Source organism: Phyllostomus discolor, chromosome 1 (assembly GCF_004126475.2).
Source record: "Phyllostomus discolor isolate MPI-MPIP mPhyDis1 chromosome 1, mPhyDis1.pri.v3, whole genome shotgun sequence".
In the NCBI taxonomy this organism is placed as follows: domain Eukaryota; kingdom Metazoa; phylum Chordata; class Mammalia; order Chiroptera; family Phyllostomidae; genus Phyllostomus; species Phyllostomus discolor.
Window position 1 is genome coordinate 132,920,019 of NC_040903.2, and position 20,866 is coordinate 132,940,884.

Below are 20,866 nucleotides of genomic sequence, written 5' to 3' on the forward strand. Positions count from 1 at the left end.
TGTCCAGAACAGGCAAATCCATAAAGACAGAAAGGGGATCCGTGGTTGCCAAGGACTAAAGGGAAGGAGTTGGGAATAACTGCTAATGAGTTGGGGGACACTTTGGGGGGAATGAAAATGTTCTGGAATTAGATAAATTTCAGCTGAAAAACTTTGTGAGTATACTAAAATCCAACGAACTGTACATTTAATGGAATATATGGTTTATACATTAGATCTCAATAAAAGAAAAATAAAACTAAGGTAGACACTAAAGAATTGAGATATATGACTTGGTCAAGACACTAAATTATGTCAAAAATGAAATCTAGTCAGGGACTTTACTATCTCCAATTCCATTTAGTATATCTGTGCTTGTATGAATATCAGAAATTAGAAAATTAACCACTGGTTTAGTAATAATTTTTAAGCAAAAAAAATCTCTTTTTCAGTAACCAACAAAATCATATATTAATCCATATAGTCCATACCCTATTCTTTTTTCAGAACCACAAGTAACATTTAAATATAAACCTTCATATCTGAGTTAGAGGCTCTTCTGACTCACTTTTAAGCCGCCGCAGCTCTCTACAGCCTCATGGGGACGTGTTATATAGCCTCTCTTCTTAGAAACTGTTCTTCATCTTGAGTTTTTTATCACTTTTAGGACCAACACCAAAGGCAGACTGAAGAATAATCGGGCTCTACCTGTATTTCACATTTGATTATTGCTTTTTCTTTCAATGAATTAAACCATTCTATAAAGTAATCAGCTTGAATATCTATGGGAAGCTTTTGGCAGACAGAAAGTTTGCAGTCTGAGTGACAGCTTTTTCAAATGCAAAAAATAAAAATAAAAGTTGTAACAACTTCTTGCCTTAAAATTCTGTTCCTTAGTCTAGAGAAATGTGTCGATTATCACTCCCTGTTACTGCATTGTTAGAAATCTTCAGCAAAATTTTAAAGTTAAGATTAAGGTTAAAATTAAACAGTGTATGGACCTTCCAGTACAACTAACTCAAATGAGGTGACACGCGGATGAAGAGACTATGTGCTGTGTGCCAGCTAAAGTTTGCCCACACCCACGCATTGACAGCCATCCATAAGTCTCAACTCTCCACATGGGGGCTGGCAGATTTAAATAGTTTATCTATTCTATCTATCTATAAATAAATATAAGATGCATGAGTGAAAGTTGAAAAAGTAAAATAAACTCACACCCAGAACTTACTTTTAGCCTCCTTAATCTGTCCACCCTGGGAGTAGGCTCTGAAGATCAAGCCATGTGGTCTTGTCTACTCTCTAACGAATGTAAAAATGGTCTGTCTCACTTATGAGCTTACAGAGAACAACACTGTTTATACAATTAACCATTTATGGAAAAGGAAAAAAAAGAATTTGTAATATATTATGCAGAGTCATGGGAAGAACAAAACTCATCTGTGTATCTGGCAATTTGGAAACTTCACACAAACAAGAAAAAAACTCAAGACTCAGAATTAGGATTTCTAATTCCCTTATCTATGCTTATAGGCAACTGTATTGAGAGAGATAAAGAAGACAAATAAGACAGTCAAGGTTATTCCTTCCTGAACTGTTTTAACGTGGTTTACAATTTATTAAAAATGTTTGACCTGAAAAATGGGGGGCAAAGCTGTCCAGCTCTTTTCACTTAGCAGGTTCATGGCACAAATGTAACTAGTTTAAAGCAATCATGTAAGAAGATACCTTGAAGAAATGTGTTCTATTGGGCACTTTTATATACACTGTTGGTAGGAGTATAAATGGCTATAATAATTTGGGTAAGCAATTTGGCAACATGTAGTGAAACCTTTACAAATATCCATGCCCTTTGACTCAAGAGTTCTATTCTGGGTATCTATTCTAAAGAAATCTAAACGTTCACAGATATCTTCTTCCAAGCATTATTTACCACAGTGAAGAACGGTAAACAACGAATATGTTCATGAACAGGGAAATGATTTAAAAATTGTGATACATCTTTAAGATACAGAGTATTATACTTATTTCAGAATATTTACCAAGAATACTTCTTTACTTTCTCCTTTTCCTGATGTGGATTTGTTTTCTTATTTTAAAGTAGTATATACTCATTGTTAAAACAAAACAAAACAAAACAAAACTGAAATCCTCTCATTCTCTTATACAAGGTGGGTTGGGGACAAAAGTAGGTCTACAGTTGTTTGTATGGACACTAATACAGTAATCATAAATATAATACAAAGATAAACTGTGTTTCTCATATTCACTACTGTAACCTACTTTTTGCCCACCCTGTATTCTATCCCCAAAGTTAACTATTGTTAAGTTTTCATATGTATATACTTTGAGAGATTTCTAGACATATACAAACTTATCTAACAAACATTTCTATATTGGTAATCCTTTGTTTAGTTATTAACACAAGTGGAGCCATACTAAGCTTGCTGTTCTTCAATCTGTTTCTTACATTTATTTTGGCTTTTGTTCTATCTCGGCACATACAGATCCACTTCATTCATTTACATGAATGTCTTGGACTTCTGGCCAGAATGGGGGCATAGGTAGTCCCATTGTGGCCTCGTCGTGCAACCAAACTAAGGAACAACATTTACAAACAAAAAACAACCAGAACAGAGAGAAATGACCAAACGGAAGCCTGACTACCATACATCCAGACCGGTAAGAAGGGGCAGGGTCGGAGGCCTACGGAGAGGGGTCGAGGGTCAAGTGGTCGAGGGGTCCCAGCAGGAAAAAGCAGCTGCTGGCAGACGTGGGCGCACAGGGCGCAGACAGCAGGTGGTGGACCCCAGAAGCACAGGGGCAGCTGACCAACTGGTGGCAGACCCTGGGCACGGGAGGAAATGAGCAGACCCAGGGAGGCGTGCAAGGCAGCTGGCTATCGGCAGCCACACATTCACATGCGGACAAACTAAGCAAAAATGGGCAGGGACACAGAGCAATCCAGGGACCCAGCGCCAGGAAACAAAGCCTAAAGGCGCCGACTGAAAGCACCTGTGGGAGTTGAGGCTGGGAGATTCTCTCAGCCTCACAGGAGGCTCCTTGGGGAGACCCACAGAGTCTTGTTATGGAAAAGATGACACAGATGGCCTGGGAGTTTATGAAGTGGGGTTTATTCACGCATGCGGACCCAGAGGAGATAAATCCAAATTCTAGGCAAAGAGCTTAAACTGGAGTTTGCTTATATTCTTGTTACAAGGCAAAAAGGGAGGGGGAACAACTGCTAAAAGCAAGCATACAGAAGCAGAAGCGAAGGTTAGTGTTTTGGCCTTGAGACAACTGCTTATCAGGTAAAGGCTGCTGTCTGGGAATGGCTGCTGGTCAGCTCCTACCTAACAATGGCTACTGTTCAGCTATGTCCTGTCACAGTCTGAGAAAGTACACAAGCCCACCTGCCCAGGAGCCAGCACCAGAAGGGCCCAATTTGCTTGTGAGAAGCGGCAAAGGGGACTGAAATCCTAGAGAGAGCGGAGCAGGTGCCATTGTTCCCTCTTGGACCCTGCCCCCACATACAACCCAGCAACTGAGTTGCCCCGCCCTGGTGAACATCTAAGGTTCTGCCCCTCATACGTAACAGGCGCGACCAGACCAAAGAGAAAAATAAATAAAATAAAATAAAAAAGATGGCTCAAACAGAGTTAAAAGCCCCAGAGCCAGTTTTTTTAAGCAACCAAGAGATAGCCAACCTATCAGATGCACAGTTCAAAGCACTGGTGATCAGGATGCTCACAGAATTGGTTGACTTTGGTCATAAATTAGATGAACAAATGCAGGCTACAATAAGAGAAATGAAGGAAAATGCACAGGGAACCAATAGTGATGTAAAGAAAACTGGAACTCAAATCAATGGAAGGGACCTGAAGGAAGAAAGGAGAACCAAACAGAAAAGAATGAAGAAACAAGAATTCAAAAAAATGAGGAGAGGCTTAGGGACCTCTAGGACATCTTTAAATGTTCCAACCTCCGAATTATAGGGGTACCAGACAGGGAAGAGGAAAAACAAGTGGAAAAGTTATTTGAACAAATAATAAAGAAGAACTTCCCCAATCTGGCAAGGGAAATAGACTTCCAGGAAGTCCAGGAAGCTCAGAGAGTCCCAAAGAGCTTGGACCTAAGGAGGAACACACCAAGGCACATCAGAATTACATTAGCCAAGGTAAAAATGAAGGAGAGAATCCTAGAAGCAGCAAGAGATAAGGAGACAGTTAACTACAAAGGAGTTCCCATCAGACTGTCAGCTGATTTCTCAAAAGAGACCTTATAGGCAACAATGGGCTAGAAAGAAGTATTCCAAGTCATGAAAGGCAAGGACCTACATCCAAGATGGCTCTATCCAGCAAATCTTTCATTTAGAATGGAAGGGGAGATAAAGTGCTTCTCAGATAAGGTCAAGTTAAAGGAGTTCATCATCACCAAGCCCTTATTATATGAAATGTTAAAGGGACTTATCTAAGAAAAAGAAGATAAAAAACATGAACATTAAAAAAGACATCAAACTCACAGTTAGTAACAACCATACCTAAAACAAAAGCAAACTAAGCCAACAACTAGAACAGGAAGAGAAGCACAGAAATGGAGATCACATGGAAGGTTAGCAATAGTGAAGTGGAAGGAGGAAGAGGGGGAAAGATACAGAGAATTAGCATAGACAACAGGTAGAAAATAGACAGGGGGGGCAAGAATAGTATGGGAATTGTAGAAGCTAAAGAACTTATGACACATGGACATGAACTAAAGGGGGGGAATGTGGGTGGGAGGGGGTGGGCAGGGTGGAGGGGAGTGAAGGGGGAAAATGGGACAACTGTAATAGAATAATCAATAAAGTATATTTAAAAAAATAAAAAAAATAAATGAATGTCTTAATATATATTGGGTCCTGGCTTGATAGATATTTAAGTTGATTAGCCGTTTCTGCTTACAAACAATGCTATAATTAACATACTTGGATATTTAACTTAATGTACTAGTGTTCCTTCAAGTAGAATTTCAACATTTTAGGCATTCAAAGTTAATGCCAAATCACCCTCCAAAAATATTGTACTAATGCCCTCCTCCCTACCTCTCCAAAACATTTGAAATACTGGATACTAGCAACTTTTAAATCTGTGCCAACCTAAAATATAAATATTTTAATTTGCATACCTGTAAATATGAAAATAAGTTTAAACCACTTATCTTTGCATGGTTCATCTTTTCCTCATAGGTTTCTAAGAGTCTTTGGAACAGTTAAGAAATTAGCCCTTTGTTCTGTGCCTTGTAAAAAATGTTTTCAGTTTGTCGTTATCTTTTAACAGTGCTTATAGTATTTTTTACCATCTAGGAAATTTCTTCCAATTAGGGATCTTGAATCTTACGTGTGTTTCAAAGGCCCTTCCCATCTCAAATATAAAAGAAGCACATATTCTCTTCTATTCCTTTAATAATTTCATTTCTGTAATTTTCAACAGGTATAAGTTAAAATGTGGATATATAACTATTTCCACATTTGGAGCTCAAATTATGTAATAAAAATAGAAAAATACATCAAGGAAATAAATAAAACATTGACAGTGATTATTGCTAAATGGTAGAATTATGTATGATTTTCTCTTCTGTAATTCCCAAATTTTCTACAATTACCTGTATAACTTTTATAATCAATAACTTTATAATCAGCAATCATGCATCACTTTTATAATCAGAAGAAAATAAAATTTCTTAAATTATCATATTTAAACATTTTCTTAAGTTTTTGATGGTACTGGCTTTAATTCTCAATCAAGTATTGAGTGCCTGACATATTTTGAGATTAATACTAAGGCGAAGCTTTGCATTTCTTTTCGCTACATTGACATGATTGACATGACAGGAAAAAAAGTCTTTTTTTTTAAAGATATTATTTATTTATTTTTAGAGAGAGGGTAAGGGAGGGAGAAAGGGAGAGAGAGAAACATCAATCAGTTGCCTCTGGCATACCCCCAACCAGGGGCCTGGCCTGCAACCCAGGCATGAGCCCTGACCAGGAATGACACCAGCAACTTTTCACTTCGTGGATGACGCCCAACCCACTGACCTACACCAGTCAGGGCAGGGAAAAATCTTAAATTGCCAAATAAGTGTCTGTTGAAAGCAGGAATTATGGTTCCATTTGGGAAGTTCATTTCAATAATAATCACAATTAACAGTTACACTTATTAAGTACTTACTGTGTGCCAAGCTTGCATGCATGATTAGCTCATTTACTTTTCACATCTTTTCTTAAAATGTACTTTATTGATTATGCTATTACAGTTGTCCCAATTTTTTCCTCCTTGCCCTCCTCTGCCCAGTACCCTCATTACCTCCATCAAGTTCCCCCATACTTCATGTCCATGGGTCATGTGTATAAGTTCGTTGCCTATTCCAATTCTTATACTGTTCTTAATATTCATTCCCCCATTTCATCCCTACCAATATGTACTTCTTAGCCCTGCACCTTTCCCCCCATATCCCCCCTTGCCCCTCCCAGCTGATAACCCTCCAAATAATCTCCATATCTGTGATTCTGTTCCTGTTCTGCTTATGTGCCTCAATTGTGTTTTAGATTCAATTGTTGATAGTTGTGCATTTGTTGCCATTTATTGGTTATAGTTTTGATCTTCTTTTTCTTATATAGTTCCTTTTAATATTTCATGTAATAAGGGCTTGGTGATGACGAACTCCTTTAACTTTACCTTGTCCAGGAAGCATTTTATTGGCCCTTCAATTCTAAATGATAGCTTTACTGGATAGAGTAATCTAGGTTGGAGGTCCTTGCATTTCACCATTTTAAATACTTCTTGCCAGTTCCTTCCAGGCTGCAAAGTTTCTTTTGAGAAATGTCTGCTGACTGTCTTATGGGAACTCCTTTGAAGGTAACTTGTTGCTTTTAAGATTCTCTCTTTATCTTTAAATGTTGGCATTTTAATTATGATGTGCCTTGGTGTAGTCCTCTTTGGGTCCAACTTGTTTGGGACAGTCTGTGCTTCCTAGACTTGTATATCTATTTCCTTCACCAAATTAGGGAAGTTTTCTTTCATTATTTGTTCAAATAGGTTTTCAATTTCTTGCTCTTCTTCTTCTTCTGGTATCCCTAAGATTTGGATGTTGGTACATTTGGAGATGTTCCAGAGGATCCTTATTCTATTCTCATTTTTTGAATTCTTTTTCCTTCTTGCTGTTCTGATTGAATGCTTTTTTCTTCCTTATGTTCCAAATCTTTGATTTGAAGCTTGGCTTCATCCCTTCTATTGTTGGTTCCCTATGGATTTTTCTTTATTTCACTTATGCAACCTTCATTTCTGCCTGGGTCTTTTTTATGCTGTTCAGTACCCAATGATTTCTTTGAGTATCGTGATAACCAGTATTTTGAACTCTGCAACTGATAGGTTACTTATCTCCATTTCATTTAGTTCTTTTCCTGGAGTTTTGTTCTGTTCTTTCATTTGGGCCATGTTTCTTTGTCTCCACAATTTGGCAGCCTCCCTGTGTTTGTTTCTGTGTAGTGGGTAGAGCTGCTTTGACTCCCTGTCTTAGTAGCAAGGCCTATTATAGAAAAGGCACCCGTAAATTGTGTGGGGCAGAGCCTTAGGAAGTCTCCAGGGTGGGCCAACCCATTTCACCACTTTGTGGCTCCATGTGGGAGAGGGTTCAGAGAGGGGACAATGCCATGCTTAGACCCTGGAGTTTGCCCAAGAGGAAGCTGTCTCCCTGGCACTCACTTCCTTGCCAGTCACTTCACTTTCTCCCCTTTTCCCTATATGCCACTTGTGCCCTTCCATTTGTTACCTTGGGGCTAAATCCCAGAGGGGGTGGGTCTGTGTGAGTCCTAAGTCCACTGCAAGCCCTTTAAGACAAGTTTCTTGAGAACTGCACAGTTTCTTCTGCTGCTCCAATCCCCCAGCCAGAAATTATGGGGACTTATCTTCCTGGTGCTGGTACCCTGGGCTGGGATCGCTCACTTCCAAGGTACCCCTCCTGATTTTTACCCACCACATCTGAATGTGGGATCACCAGTTGCACTGCTTCTCTGTGTCTCTCCATGCTTCCGCCCATCCTACCCATCTGGATGAACGTCGTTTCTTTAAATCCTTGGTTGTTGGACTTCCATACAGCTCAATTTTGTGATGAATCTGGGTGAAATTTGTTTTGTAGTTTAGTTGTAATTTTTTGCTGTGGTTGTGCACGGAGGTGAAGCGTCTTTACCTACACCTCCATCTTGTCTAGAAATCTCCATTTATTCTTAAAGTGCACTGGTTTTGATCAAACCCTCCAAAATCTCCCCACTCTCACCGAATGTCTGGATATAGTGGATGCTTGGCCCAGAATCTGCTCTATTTCTCACAACATCTTTATAAGACAGGTACTACTATTATCTCTTTCTTACAGGCTGGGAAACTGAGGCACAAAGAGGGTAACTTGCTCAAACTATGAAACCTATCAAGTGGCATGGCCAGTATTGGAATTCAAAGGGTCTGGAGAATCCCCATTCCTAACTTCTAAATGAAGATGCTGTTTAAAAGACTAACAGAAAAAGTGGGAAGCCACTTCTTTTTTAAAAGATTTTTATTTATTTATTTTTAGAGAGAGGGGAAGGGAGGGAGAAAGAGAGAGAGAAACATCAATGTGTGGTTGCCTTTCACGTGGCCCCCACTGGAGACGGGCCTGCAACTCAGCCATGTGCCCTGACTGGGAATCGAACTGGCGACCCTTTGGTTTGCAGCCCGCACTCAATCCACTGAGCTACAACAGCCAGGGCAAAAGCCACTTCTAACAACCTAGAACGTGTTAAAAAATGAAACTAAGATGCAAAGGGCCTTAGATTTATCCAAAACAATTTTAAAAAGGGGGAACCTATGGAAAATATAGTATGTCTTTATTATTATTTATTATTATTTTTACAAATCTCTAGCTATAGGGATTTGAGAAAAAACTTTAGAAGCAAGTTTATTTCCTCCTTTCTTTCTCAGGTGGTGTCTCCAAACTGAGTCTGAATTAAGGTTTCCCAAATATAACCTCAGTGCACTGCCATCAGATAGCAGTGCCCTAGTCCTGGTGGGTGTGGCTCAGTGGACTACTCCCTGTCAGGGCACACACCTGGGTTGCAGGCCAGGTCCCCAGTTGGGGGTGTGTGAGAGGCAACTGATTTGATGTTTCTCTATTGCACTGATGTTTCTCTCCCTCTATTTCTCTCTCTCTAAAAATAAATAAAATCTTAAAAAATATAGCAGTGCTCTAAAGAGTTAGGTAATAATAATTACATTTTTGTCACATGAACTGTTGCCAGCATAAAATTCTGAAAAGCTAAAAGTAGTGGTAAATGCCTATGATTTCCCTAGTTGATATTTTATTCTTTGTCCATTTGCCAAAATCTGCTAGAATCTTTCAAAATTGTGCACATTTTCCTTCCATAATGCCACTACATCATCTTCAATATTTTACTTTTCCCACTAAAAGTTAACCCAATTCAGGCTTATATTTCTGGCAAGTCAATTTTCAGTGCTTTGTGTGAAGTTGAAAGTCAAATAAAAGGTAAACAAATATGACACTTTCTATTTCTCCTTGGGTTACAGGTTAGGACATGGAGATTTGGCATTTCAGTTTCATCATGATGATATGTGTCCATTTAGCAGACTAGATGAGATGAGGAACTTTTTAGAATGAGCCCCACTGATTATGAGATCTAACAAGCATTAGTGATAATTTCATGTTTTTTCCTTTTTTGGCTTTGCCTTTGTCAATATTGCTGCCTCAAAGACCCCTTTTCAAGTACCTAAGAGACAAAAACATTTTCCACTTGCTTTTTTTTAAATAAAGGATTAAAAAGTACATATTACTTAACCATAAAAAGGTATGCATAAACATAAAGAAAAGGCATATAAAGAAATTTCTGTAAATCAACCCTGTCTATTGTTAGTACTTGTGAGTTTTTCTGAGTACAATGACAAAACTGGACTAGTAGAATCTCTGAGAAAAAGCTTTTAAGTTGGCACCAATTTTAAAGAAACAACAGTTTAACTACAGGTGAATGGCCATAGATTGCCAGTGATAACAGTTACAAGCCTGAAACCCTGGAGTTCTCTGCAACCTAATTTTGATGTCATGACTGCTTTCTAAGGAGTTACTATACAAAATTAGTCTCAAATTCTTATTTTCTAAACTGTAAAATGAAAATTAAAACAACTGCTCACTCTTCCTATAACAAATCATGATATTCCTTTTAGAAATACTACAACATTTATAAATTGAACAAATGATTACCTTATAAAAATCTGCTTAGGTTAATTTACAAACATACTATGTTTGAAAAAACAAATGTGAGTAATAAATGATTGTATTTCTTCATAGTATATGCTGATAATTTTCAAATAGAGGGAGGAATGTGACCCACAGGGAAATGATAGAGTAACACCAAAGAGAGAGTAGAGGCGTAGAAAAAAAGTTAGCTAAGGGTTACATGTCCCCTGGCATCATAGAAGGAAAATATGCACATTTTGAAAGATTTTAGCAGATTTTGGCAAACAGAGAGACAAAGAACAAATATCAGCCAGGGAAATCAGAGGCATCTACCACCACTTTTAGCTTTTACTCTTAAAAAATTGACTTTTTAATCTCTCATTCTTGCCCAGCCTGTAAGAGCCACTTACTGTTAAAGATGCCATAGCACCTTATTTTTAGAGGAAGGGAAACTGGGGAGCTATGAGTTCCAAGGAAGATCACAAATGGGTGCAATAAATATTTTCTAGAATTTGGAATAACAAAATAAAACTTGTACTCACAACTTGAGACTCACGAGCTTTAGGAAACATTTTGGCGACATTGAGCCCATCGATGACAATATCAAAAGGAGGACAGTATTTCACAAAGTTCTGGAATCTCTTCAGTTCCTAAAAAAGGAAAAATCAGATAAAACATTAATAAGAACATAGGAAGGACTTTATTATAAACATATTGCTATGACTTTTATGATTGTTTTGGCAATTCAAAATATGCACTTCTTACAAATGCACACACACAAAGATATTGTACTTTCAAAATGAAATCTGAAAAAGCCAGCCTAATATATGCAGCTGCATATAATTATCTGACACACCTTATAATTTCATTGTGCTTTCTTACACTTCACAAAGTACTTTCCCATGCTATTTCATTTGATCTGTAAGCAGCTAGTTAGTCTGCTAAACTGACCCAAATGATAGTAATGATAGTAATGATACTATTAGATATAAAGATATAGATAAGCTATGTCTATAGTGAAAGGCAGGGAGAAAATATATATCAGTAAGCTTAAGAAAGTTAAAGTGGCAACATTAACATTAGACAAAAGAGGCTTCAAGAAAAGGAGTATTACAAAAAATAAAATGGAAACTTCATAATGACAAGACCAATACACCAGAAAGTCATACTCATATTTACGAACAGAACTTTGAAATACATGAAGCAAAACCTGACAGAACTAAAAGGAGGAACAACTAAGGCTACAATCATAGATGGAGATTTCAACACTCCTCTCTCTCCTTAATGATAGAACCAGGAGATAAACACCAGTAAGGATAGAGAAGACATAAACTATACTACTTTGACTTGATTGGTATCTGAAGAATTCTACACCCAACAATGGCAGAATATTCATTCTTTTCAAGTACACATGGAACAAAAACACACCCATAAGCTCTGGGCCATAAAATAAGTCTCAAATATTCAATATTTCAAAACAGTAAAATATAAAAGAGTATATTTGCTAATCACACACAAATCAGAAATCAACAACAGAAACATATCCATAAATGTCCAAAATCTTTCTAAATCATACTTCTAAATAATCTATGTGTCTAAACAGCAATTATACAGGATATTAGAAAATATTTCGAACTAAGTGATAATAAAAGATTTTACATCAAAATTCATAGTATGCATTACAGCAATACTTAGAGGGAAATGTATAGCTTTAAATACTTATATGAAAGAAAGGTCTAAAGTCATTGATCTGAGTTTTCACCTTAAGCTAGAAAAAGAAGAATTAAATGTCAAAGAAAGTAGAAAAACAAAATGCAGAGTCAATGACAGAGAAAACAGAAAAATAAGAAAAGTAACTAGAGAAAAAGTTGGTGAAAAAATGAACCTCAATCCTTAACTCAGATCACACTAAAAAATTACTTTGAAATAGATCATAAATCTAAACCCAAAATACAAGACTATGAAGAAAACAGGCAAATTCTTCATAAAAGGATCAACAAAAAATGTCTTGGGCAACACATAAAGTCATCAGTGATATTCATACAGTATGCCTCTTGATATGAAGCCACTGAGGAAGACATGGCAGCATTTTTGTGATTTTTGACAAAAATTCATAATCGGAAACTAATCATAAGGAAACAAAGATAAAGCATTTCTCAAACAGAGAGACACTCCGCAAAATAATAAGCCTATAGTTTGCATTTTTTTTAAATGGAGGTCCAAGCAAGGCAAAAAAAAACAAAAAAAACCTGACCTCTTTGTTGCAAATTAAAAGAAATCAAGGACACAAGATAGCTAAACCCCAAGTGTGATCCTGGACGGGATAGGGAAAAGGAAAAGCTTATAATGGACATTATTGCAACAAACGACACACCTGAGCATCAACCATGGATTAGATAATTACTGTATCACTGTTACAAAGATGAAGATATTCAATATAATTATCATTAGGGTAATGCAAATTTAAAACCACAGCGAGATATGATTATACAGCCACTTAAAGGCTAAAATGAAAAAGACTGACCATCACAAGTAAGTGGAGCAACAGCAACTTTCACACATTGCTGGTGGGAATGGAAAACTGGTATAAATACTTTGAAAACAATTTGGCAAGCTTCTTTTAAAGTTTAGCATACATATTTATCTTACAATTCAGCAATCCCCTGTTGGGAACTGCCCTGCCTGGTTTCAGAAGCTGTAACCTCCACCAAGGCTAAGGCTGAGGGAGTGACCTTGGACCGTAAGCCAGCAAGGAGAAAAAAGCTTATCTCCCTGGCAGGAGCGCTGCTTCTGCTGCTTCATTCACAACTGAACCCCAATACTTGTCGGTTAGCCAATGACAGGTAAGATTCCCCAAGGGGGGGAACAACCTAAGACAGGCACGATCACGTGGGAGGCTCCCAAAAAAGGACTTTGGGGGCTACAGCAAAAGGGGTGATGGACCCTCGCTCCTTGGCTGTGATATAGCCTGAGTCCTCAAGTCTGGGAGTAAATCTCCTTATCCCTTGGCTGCCTTACTTCCCTTGCTCCACCTAAGCCTGAAACAATGACAGGGTGGTACAGCTCTGTGCTGATAAGAGCTGGTTCCCCGGGTGATCAGGCCTAAGAAAGAATATGTAAAATCCTGTGAAACCTGCTTTGTTTAGAACGCTCTCAGTTGAATGATAAGGGTCCAAGGAAGAAGTAAGTTTGTTCTTTAAAGTTTTTTTTGTTTTTTTAAAGATTTTATTTATTTATTTATTTTAGAGAGGGAAGGGAGGGAGGGAGGGGGAGGGAGAGAGAGAGAGAGAGAAACATCAATGTGCGGTTGCTGGGGGTTATGGCCTGCAACCCAGGAATGTACCCTGGCTGGGAATCGAACCTGGGACACTTTGGTTCCCAGCCCGTGCTCAATCCACTGAGCTACACCAGCCAGGGTGTTCTTTAAAGTTTTACAGCTCTTTGACCCTGACTCAAAATAGGCCCTCAGACTTCCTTGTTATCTATAGTTTGATCCTTACTTCCTAGCAATGAGTAACGAGCTTTTACCTGAATTCTTATTCAAACGAAACCAATAAAAAGCCTCTCCGGAGGGGGAATGGGGCACTCCCCACGGAAGGAGTGGCCAAGCAGCGCCCTCCAGGAGAGAGGGTGGCCAAGGCGCTCCCCACGTGAGGAGTGGCCCTTCTGTTCCTATTCCCCCACAGGACCTGGTTGTCTCTGTGTATGTTTTTAGCATGTTTCAATGAACATCCGCAGCCGAGATAGATACTGCAGGCCGGTATCCTCCAATCCCTCCTCTGGTTATTCATAGAAGAGAAATGAAAAGACTTATACACAAATGTTAATAATGACTTTATTCATAATTGCTGAAAACTGTAAACAATTCAAATGTCCATTATCTGGAAATTAATGGGAAAAAAAGTGGCAATCCAGACAAGAGAACCCTATATTCATCAATATTCATCAATAAAAAGAAATTATGATACACACAACATGGACGAATCTCAAACGTATTATGCTGACTTACGACCACGATGGAGGTGTAAGTAGACACACTGTGCCTCCTCGCACAACCAAAATAAGGACAACAACAATTCAGAAACAAAAAACAACCAGTACCAACAGAAACCGAACTATACAGAAGTCTGACAAGCAAGGAGTTAAGCAGACATATTCATTCAGACCAGTAGGAGGGCGGAGTCAGGTGGCAGGGCTGTAGAGAGGGGTCGAGGCCAAGCAGCAGCTGGTGGACCCAGTGATGCAGCAGATTGTGGAGACACGCAGCTCACAAGGCGGCTAGTGGACCAAGCAGTCCCACATCCATGTGCAGATAAACCAGGTGAAACTGGGAGCAAGATGGGTCGCACAACCCAGGGTGCCAGTGCGGGGAAATAAAGCCTCAAAACATTGACTGAAACACCTGTGGGGGTTTGAAGTACTGGGAGAAACTCCCAGGCTCACAGGAGAGTTTGTTGGAGAGGCCCACAGGGTCTTAGAATGTACACAAGCCCACCACATGGGAATCAGCACTAGAAGGGCCCAGTTTGCTTGGGGGAAGCAGGGGAAGTGACTGAAATCTGGCAGAGAGAGGAGCAAGTGCCAATGTTCCCTCTCTGACTCCTCCCCCACATGTAGCATCACAACACATCAACTGGGTTGACCCGCCCTGATGAACACCTAAGGCTCTGTCCCTCACTACATAACAGGCATGCTGAGACAAACAACGTGGCCCAAATGAAAGAACAGATCAGAGCTCCAGAACAAACACAATTAGGTGACAAAGAGATAGCCAGCCTATCAGATGCACAGTTCAAAACACTGGTAATCAGGATTCTCACAGAATTGGTTGAATTTGGTCACAATTAGATGAAAAAAATGAACGCTATGCTAACTATGCTAAGGGATATAAGGAAAATGTACAGGGAATCAATAGTGATGGGAAGAAAACTGGAACTCAAATCAATGGAATGGACCAGAAGGAAGAAACATCCAATCAGAAAAGAATGAAGAAACAAAAATTCAAAAACATGATGAGAGGCTTAGGAACCTCCAGGATATCTTTAAATGTTCCAACATCCAAATTATAGGGATACCAGAATAGGAAGAGGAGGAGCAACAAGTGGAAAAATTATTTGAACAAATAATAAAGGAGAACTTCCCCAATCTGGCAAGGGAAATAGACTTCCAGGAAGTCCAGGAAGCTCAGAGATTGCCAAAGAAGGTGGACCCAAGGAGGAACACACCAAAACACATCAGAATTACATTAGCCAAGATTAAAATGAAGGAGAGAATACTAGAAGCAGCAAGAGATAAGGAGACAGTAACCTACAAAGGAGTTCCCATCAGACTGTCAACTGGTTTCTCAAAAGAGACCTTATAGTCAAGAAGGGGCTGGAAAGAAGTATTCCAAGTCATGAAAGGCAAGGACCTACATCCAAGATTGCTCTATCCAGCAAAGCTTTCATTTAGAATGGAAGGGGAGATAAAGTGCTTCCCAGATAAGGTCAAGTTAAAGGAGTTCATCACCAAGCCCTTATTATATGAAATGTTAAAGGGACTTATCTAAGAAAAAGACAAAAAGCATGTATAATAAAATGACAGCAAACTCACAATTATTAACAATCACACCTAAAACAAAAACAAAAGCAAACTAAACCAACAACTAGAACAGGAACAGAAGCACAGAAATGGAGATCACATGGAAGGTTAACAACAAGGAAGTGGGAGGAGGAGAGGGAGGGAAAGGTACAGAGAATAAGTAGCATAGATGGTAGGTAGAAAATAGACAGGGGGAGGGTAAGAATAGTATGGGAACTGTAGAAGCTAAAGAACTTATAAGTATGACACATGGACATGAACTAAAGGGGGAAATGTGGGTGGGAGGGGGTGCAGAGTGGAGGGAAGTGAAGGGGGGAAAATGGGACAACTGTAATAACATAAGCAATAAAATACATTAAAAAAGTATTATGCTAAGTGAAAAAAGGCAAATGTATAAGAAACAATTTACATACTGCATGATTTCCATTTACATGAAATTTATAGGAAAAACCATACCAACAGAAAGCAAATTAATAGTTCCAGAAAGTGGGGAGAGGGAAGTGACTGCAATAAACACAAGGGAACTTTTGGAAATAATTTCCCAAATCTTGATTATGGAGGTTTATTATACAATTGCCTACATTTCTCAAAACTCACTGAATTTTACAATGGCTAATTTTAGTATATATAAATTATACCTTAATAAAACTGATCAAACAAAAAAAGAGAAAATCCTAATACTATACATATTTCATCTTTAACATAATCATTGATCCATATGCATGCTTTTACTTCTCATTTGACTTTTTCTATCTTCATCAACTCTAGTTGTGTGGGACCAACCTCTTTCCCTTCTATTCTGCAAAGCACCTTGTTTTAAAATTTCTCTACTCAAATATACCTCCTACAAATGTTCAGAAAGTTTCAGTTAATACCAAAACTAACTAAATATTGGTTAGAATAGAGATACTATTTTTTTTATAAATGGAAATCTATCACAGAGATTAAAACAGTTTACATATAATATGACCATTTTTTGTCTTACTCTGACTCAAGGGAAATGAAACAAGTGCATTAAATTTCTAAAATTCAGGTTTCACTAATAATTAACATGAACAAAATTTCCTACCACACTTCCAATTTATCATTTTAGTGCTACTCTTAGTACTACATTACATTGACCTCAGAAATAATGACAAACTAAGGTATTTCAGTATTACTGGCAAAATGGACATCTGTAAAAATCGAGTTAAACTAGATAACTTATAAAATCCCCTTCCAGGTCTGACATTGTTTATTAACAACACTTGGAAATCCCTTAAAATCACAGAATGGAAAAGGGTACACTTGAGACGGTTTGTTTGAAAGGTGAGTCGCAGGAGTCTATCTAATCTCAGGATATGTAAAAAAAAAAAAAAAAAAAAAAATTCCCCGCCAAAGATTATTCTCCTGATCCACGTCTTCTAATAGACAGAAAATTCCAAGATGTCAGGTTAGGTTTTTCCCCCCATTATGAAAGCTCCATTACTAAGTATAAAACTAACTAGTCTGGGATTCTTCGTAATACTTCCTTCCAGTGAGTCTCTAAAATGCTCATTTTTCAAACAACACAAATTTATGTCACTAGAGTCAAAAGCCTCTGAATCATGCTGAAAAGGCATGACAAAGAAAGAGCTGACCTTCTGAGACAGCAAACTAACTTTGGCATAGGGTATCACGAATCTGAAAGCTTAGTTGTTTAATGGAGGGTAAATTTAAAAGAAGAAACAATTATTTCTTTGTAGGGCTACTGATGGGATTGTGCTTGATTACAGATATGGCATAGGAAAATTCACCAATCTTTTGATAATTTTTCTCAACTATTAATAGAAGTTCTTAAAAAACAATTTTATTGAGATACAACTCAAATACCATTTAATTAACTTGTTTGAAGTGTACAATTCAGCTCACAGGTTTTGTAACATCGCCACATTCTATTTTTAGAACACTCTTGGCCCTCCTTAGAAGAAACTTTATCCTCATTAGCAGTCAATCTCCATACAGCAACTACTAATCTACTTTCTATCTCTATATATTTACCTATTCCGGGCATTTCATATAAGCTGAAGAATACAAATGCACTGTCTTCTGTGATTGACTTCTTTTTCTTTTTTTAATATTTTATTTATTTTTAGAGAGGGAAGGGAGGGAGAAAGAGAGAGAGAAACATCCGTGTGTGGTTGCTGGGGGTTATGGCCTGCAACCCAGGCATGTGCCCTGACTGGGAATCGAACCTGTGACACTTTGGTTCGAAGCCCGTGCTCAATCCACTGAGCTACGCCAGCCAGGGCATGTGATTGACTTCTTTCACTTTGGACAATGTTTTCAAGGTTCAATCCATGTTGTAGCACAAATCAGACTTCATTCCTTTTTATTTTTTTTAATGTATTTATTTTTTAAAATAATATTGCATTGTATGGATATATCACATTTTATCTATCAGTTAAAGAATAGTCAGGTTATTTCCACTTTTTGGCTATTATGAATAATTCTCCTGTAAACATTTGTATACTAGTTTTGCATGGATGTATAACTTCACAGAAATTGTAAATACTGCGACTTGCAACACAGGTTGTTAATTTAAGTGCTTTACAGAGACCAGGCGGGTGACATAAATAAGACGGGCCAAGTCTAAGAAAACATAAGAGAACAGGCAAAGTGATAAATAGTAAATGGCACAAGTCTCATTTTCTAATACTTGACAGAAACAGGTGAAGCCTGTGACAAACTGGAGAATGTAGTTCCCAGAGCTCAGTCCAGCTCATTGTCCCCACACGAAAGTAAAGAATTGGGGCTAGCAGATTTGGTTTTCAAGGAAAGTGAAAAATCTGGCATTCTGAAATATGTCACATAACTTTTTTTATGAGAGTAAAACACAAAGAGGCTCCAACAACAATGAAAACATAGGGGCTAGATGCTACCCTTAGGCCATAAGTTTGTAATACATGTGCTTGGTCAGTCAACAGATGTTCATTTCGCACCTATTATGTACCAAATGATGTTTGAATTCCTAGGAGCAAAACAGTTTAAACAAATGCCCTGCCCTCAAAGAATTTACATGTTAATGGAGGAGACAATCAAAACCAAGGCAACACAATAGATAATTAATTCCAGAGAGAGAAAAGTGCCTTAAAGAAAAATTAAGCAGAGTAGGTATTAGCACCAATCTCCTGAACCCCTCTCCATTTTAGATTGTGGTGAAAGGAAAAGGCCTTTGTAATGAGGTGACATTTGAACAGACCTGAATATAGCGAGGGAGCATGCCCTCTGGGGGAAGGGTCTTCTAGGCAGAGGAAAGAACTGCCAGGGCCCTTACTAAACACCAAAGAGCTTTGCGTGGTTGAGGCATTAGCAACAACTAGGCAATCTGGAAGCTCAAAGAATAAGTATAAAGTCTTTACGGAAGTCAACTCTTGCTTATTACCACAATATGGGAAAGAGTAAATATATGTAAAATCAATTCTAAAAGTTAATCAAGAGTTTTCAATTTGCTACCTTATTCAACTTCCTGTTGTTTTGTGGTTATTACTTAATCACAAATGAGTAGCAAAATGATCCAAAGATGTGCAGCAAGAAAGAGAAATAAAAGAATGGCACAGCTATGTAACTACAAATGACACACACGCTCCAGAACAGAGGTGATTTGGCACCCACCATCAAAGAGCTGGCTTCGTAATTAGAAGTAACTCTAACCATACATGGCAGTAGAACTTGACTCGTCTATTTATTACTCCTCCTACATTATGGATGAGAAAGCAAACAGGTTAAGCAACTGATTTTTCTCAACAAACAAAATGAAAAAAGCCATTAAAACTTTTTAACTTTTTCATTTAAAAGAGGTTAAAATGCTTAAATCAAGCATTTTTTTTGAATGATGGTCCAAATGTGTATGATAGTTTACTTCTGTTCTCAGACTTTGATACAAATCTCACCGAGAAATTCAAACTAGATCTCTCATTTATTTTATTTAGTTAATGTACTATTCTAGAACAGCAACCAAGGAGAAATACGAAGACTACACAGTTATGTATACTCAAAACTTTATGTCATAAAAGAAACTGATTTTTAACATGTTAATTATATTCAAAGTACTGAAAAAAATCAGATAATACACATTTTCCAAAGCAAAGGGCTATTAAAACAACTGACATTCATCATAGTGAATACGGAAAAATAGGGGATTACCAGCTATTTTGGTTGGAAGCACTTCTTTTAACTTGGGAACAACAATAAAAAAATGCATCTCTTCATCTAATGGCCAAATTTGTGAGCCTTCTTCAAACCAGGGATCCAAATAATTCATGAATAAAAAGAACACTAACATGATTGCCTTAATGTAGCCAGGGAAAAATAAAGTCACATGTCTGGAAAATGTCATTGCAATCTAACAACTAATCATCTAAGAAAGCTTATACTCATTTAATAACAAGCTATGCTTTAGGAGATTTTTTCATTTAGTAACTATGGCTGTAATTACTATAGTGTGCTATCCTATTTTAAAATACTTATAATCTTATCTTTTCTGATTCTAGTAGGATGAAAACAAACAAACAAAAACCTTCCTGATACAAATATCTTAAAAGGCTGTATAAAATACAACAAAAAGACTTAATGCAAGGCCAAACTTGCAAAAAAGAGAAAAATAAATCTCCAAGTGCCAGAAATGAATTCAGATCTGAAAATCAGAAGTAAAGAGGAAAAACGGGATGGTTTTCAGCAAACAGACACTTGGCCTTTGACATTCGGATGGGAACTGGAGAACTATCAAACCAGGGCCCAAATGAGGGGAGAAATTAGAAGTGAACTCCTGAATAAAAGAGGAACCTTTGCAAATAAGCACACTGATGTTTACTGTGCAAAACACAACATGCCAGCTTCTCTATCTCTTCTAGGGGTCTAAGTAGGAAAAAAAAAAACCCTATGAATAAGAAACTTCAAGTTTTGTCTTAAATGGGTTTGGAGTACAAATTTAGACAAACTGTGTGATATGAAATCATCACACTCCACCAAAAAATTATATAAAACTGCTCTGGTCTAGTACTATCTCTTAGGCACTTGGCAGAAGCAAACACAA

The 20,866-nt window shown here is 37.8% G+C and overlaps 1 protein-coding gene across 1 annotated transcript in view; it reads right to left on the reverse strand.

Moving 5' to 3' along the window:
• The window catches only part of PRORP (protein only RNase P catalytic subunit), a 156,143-nt gene that overhangs the window by 84,092 nt on the left and 51,185 nt on the right, over positions 1–20,866 (reverse strand). Inside the window, exon 5 of the mRNA XM_028507312.2 lies at positions 10,776–10,883. Within this exon, the coding sequence (XP_028363113.1) occupies positions 10,776–10,883 (108 nt within the window). The remainder of the gene's footprint in view (positions 1–10,775; positions 10,884–20,866) is intronic.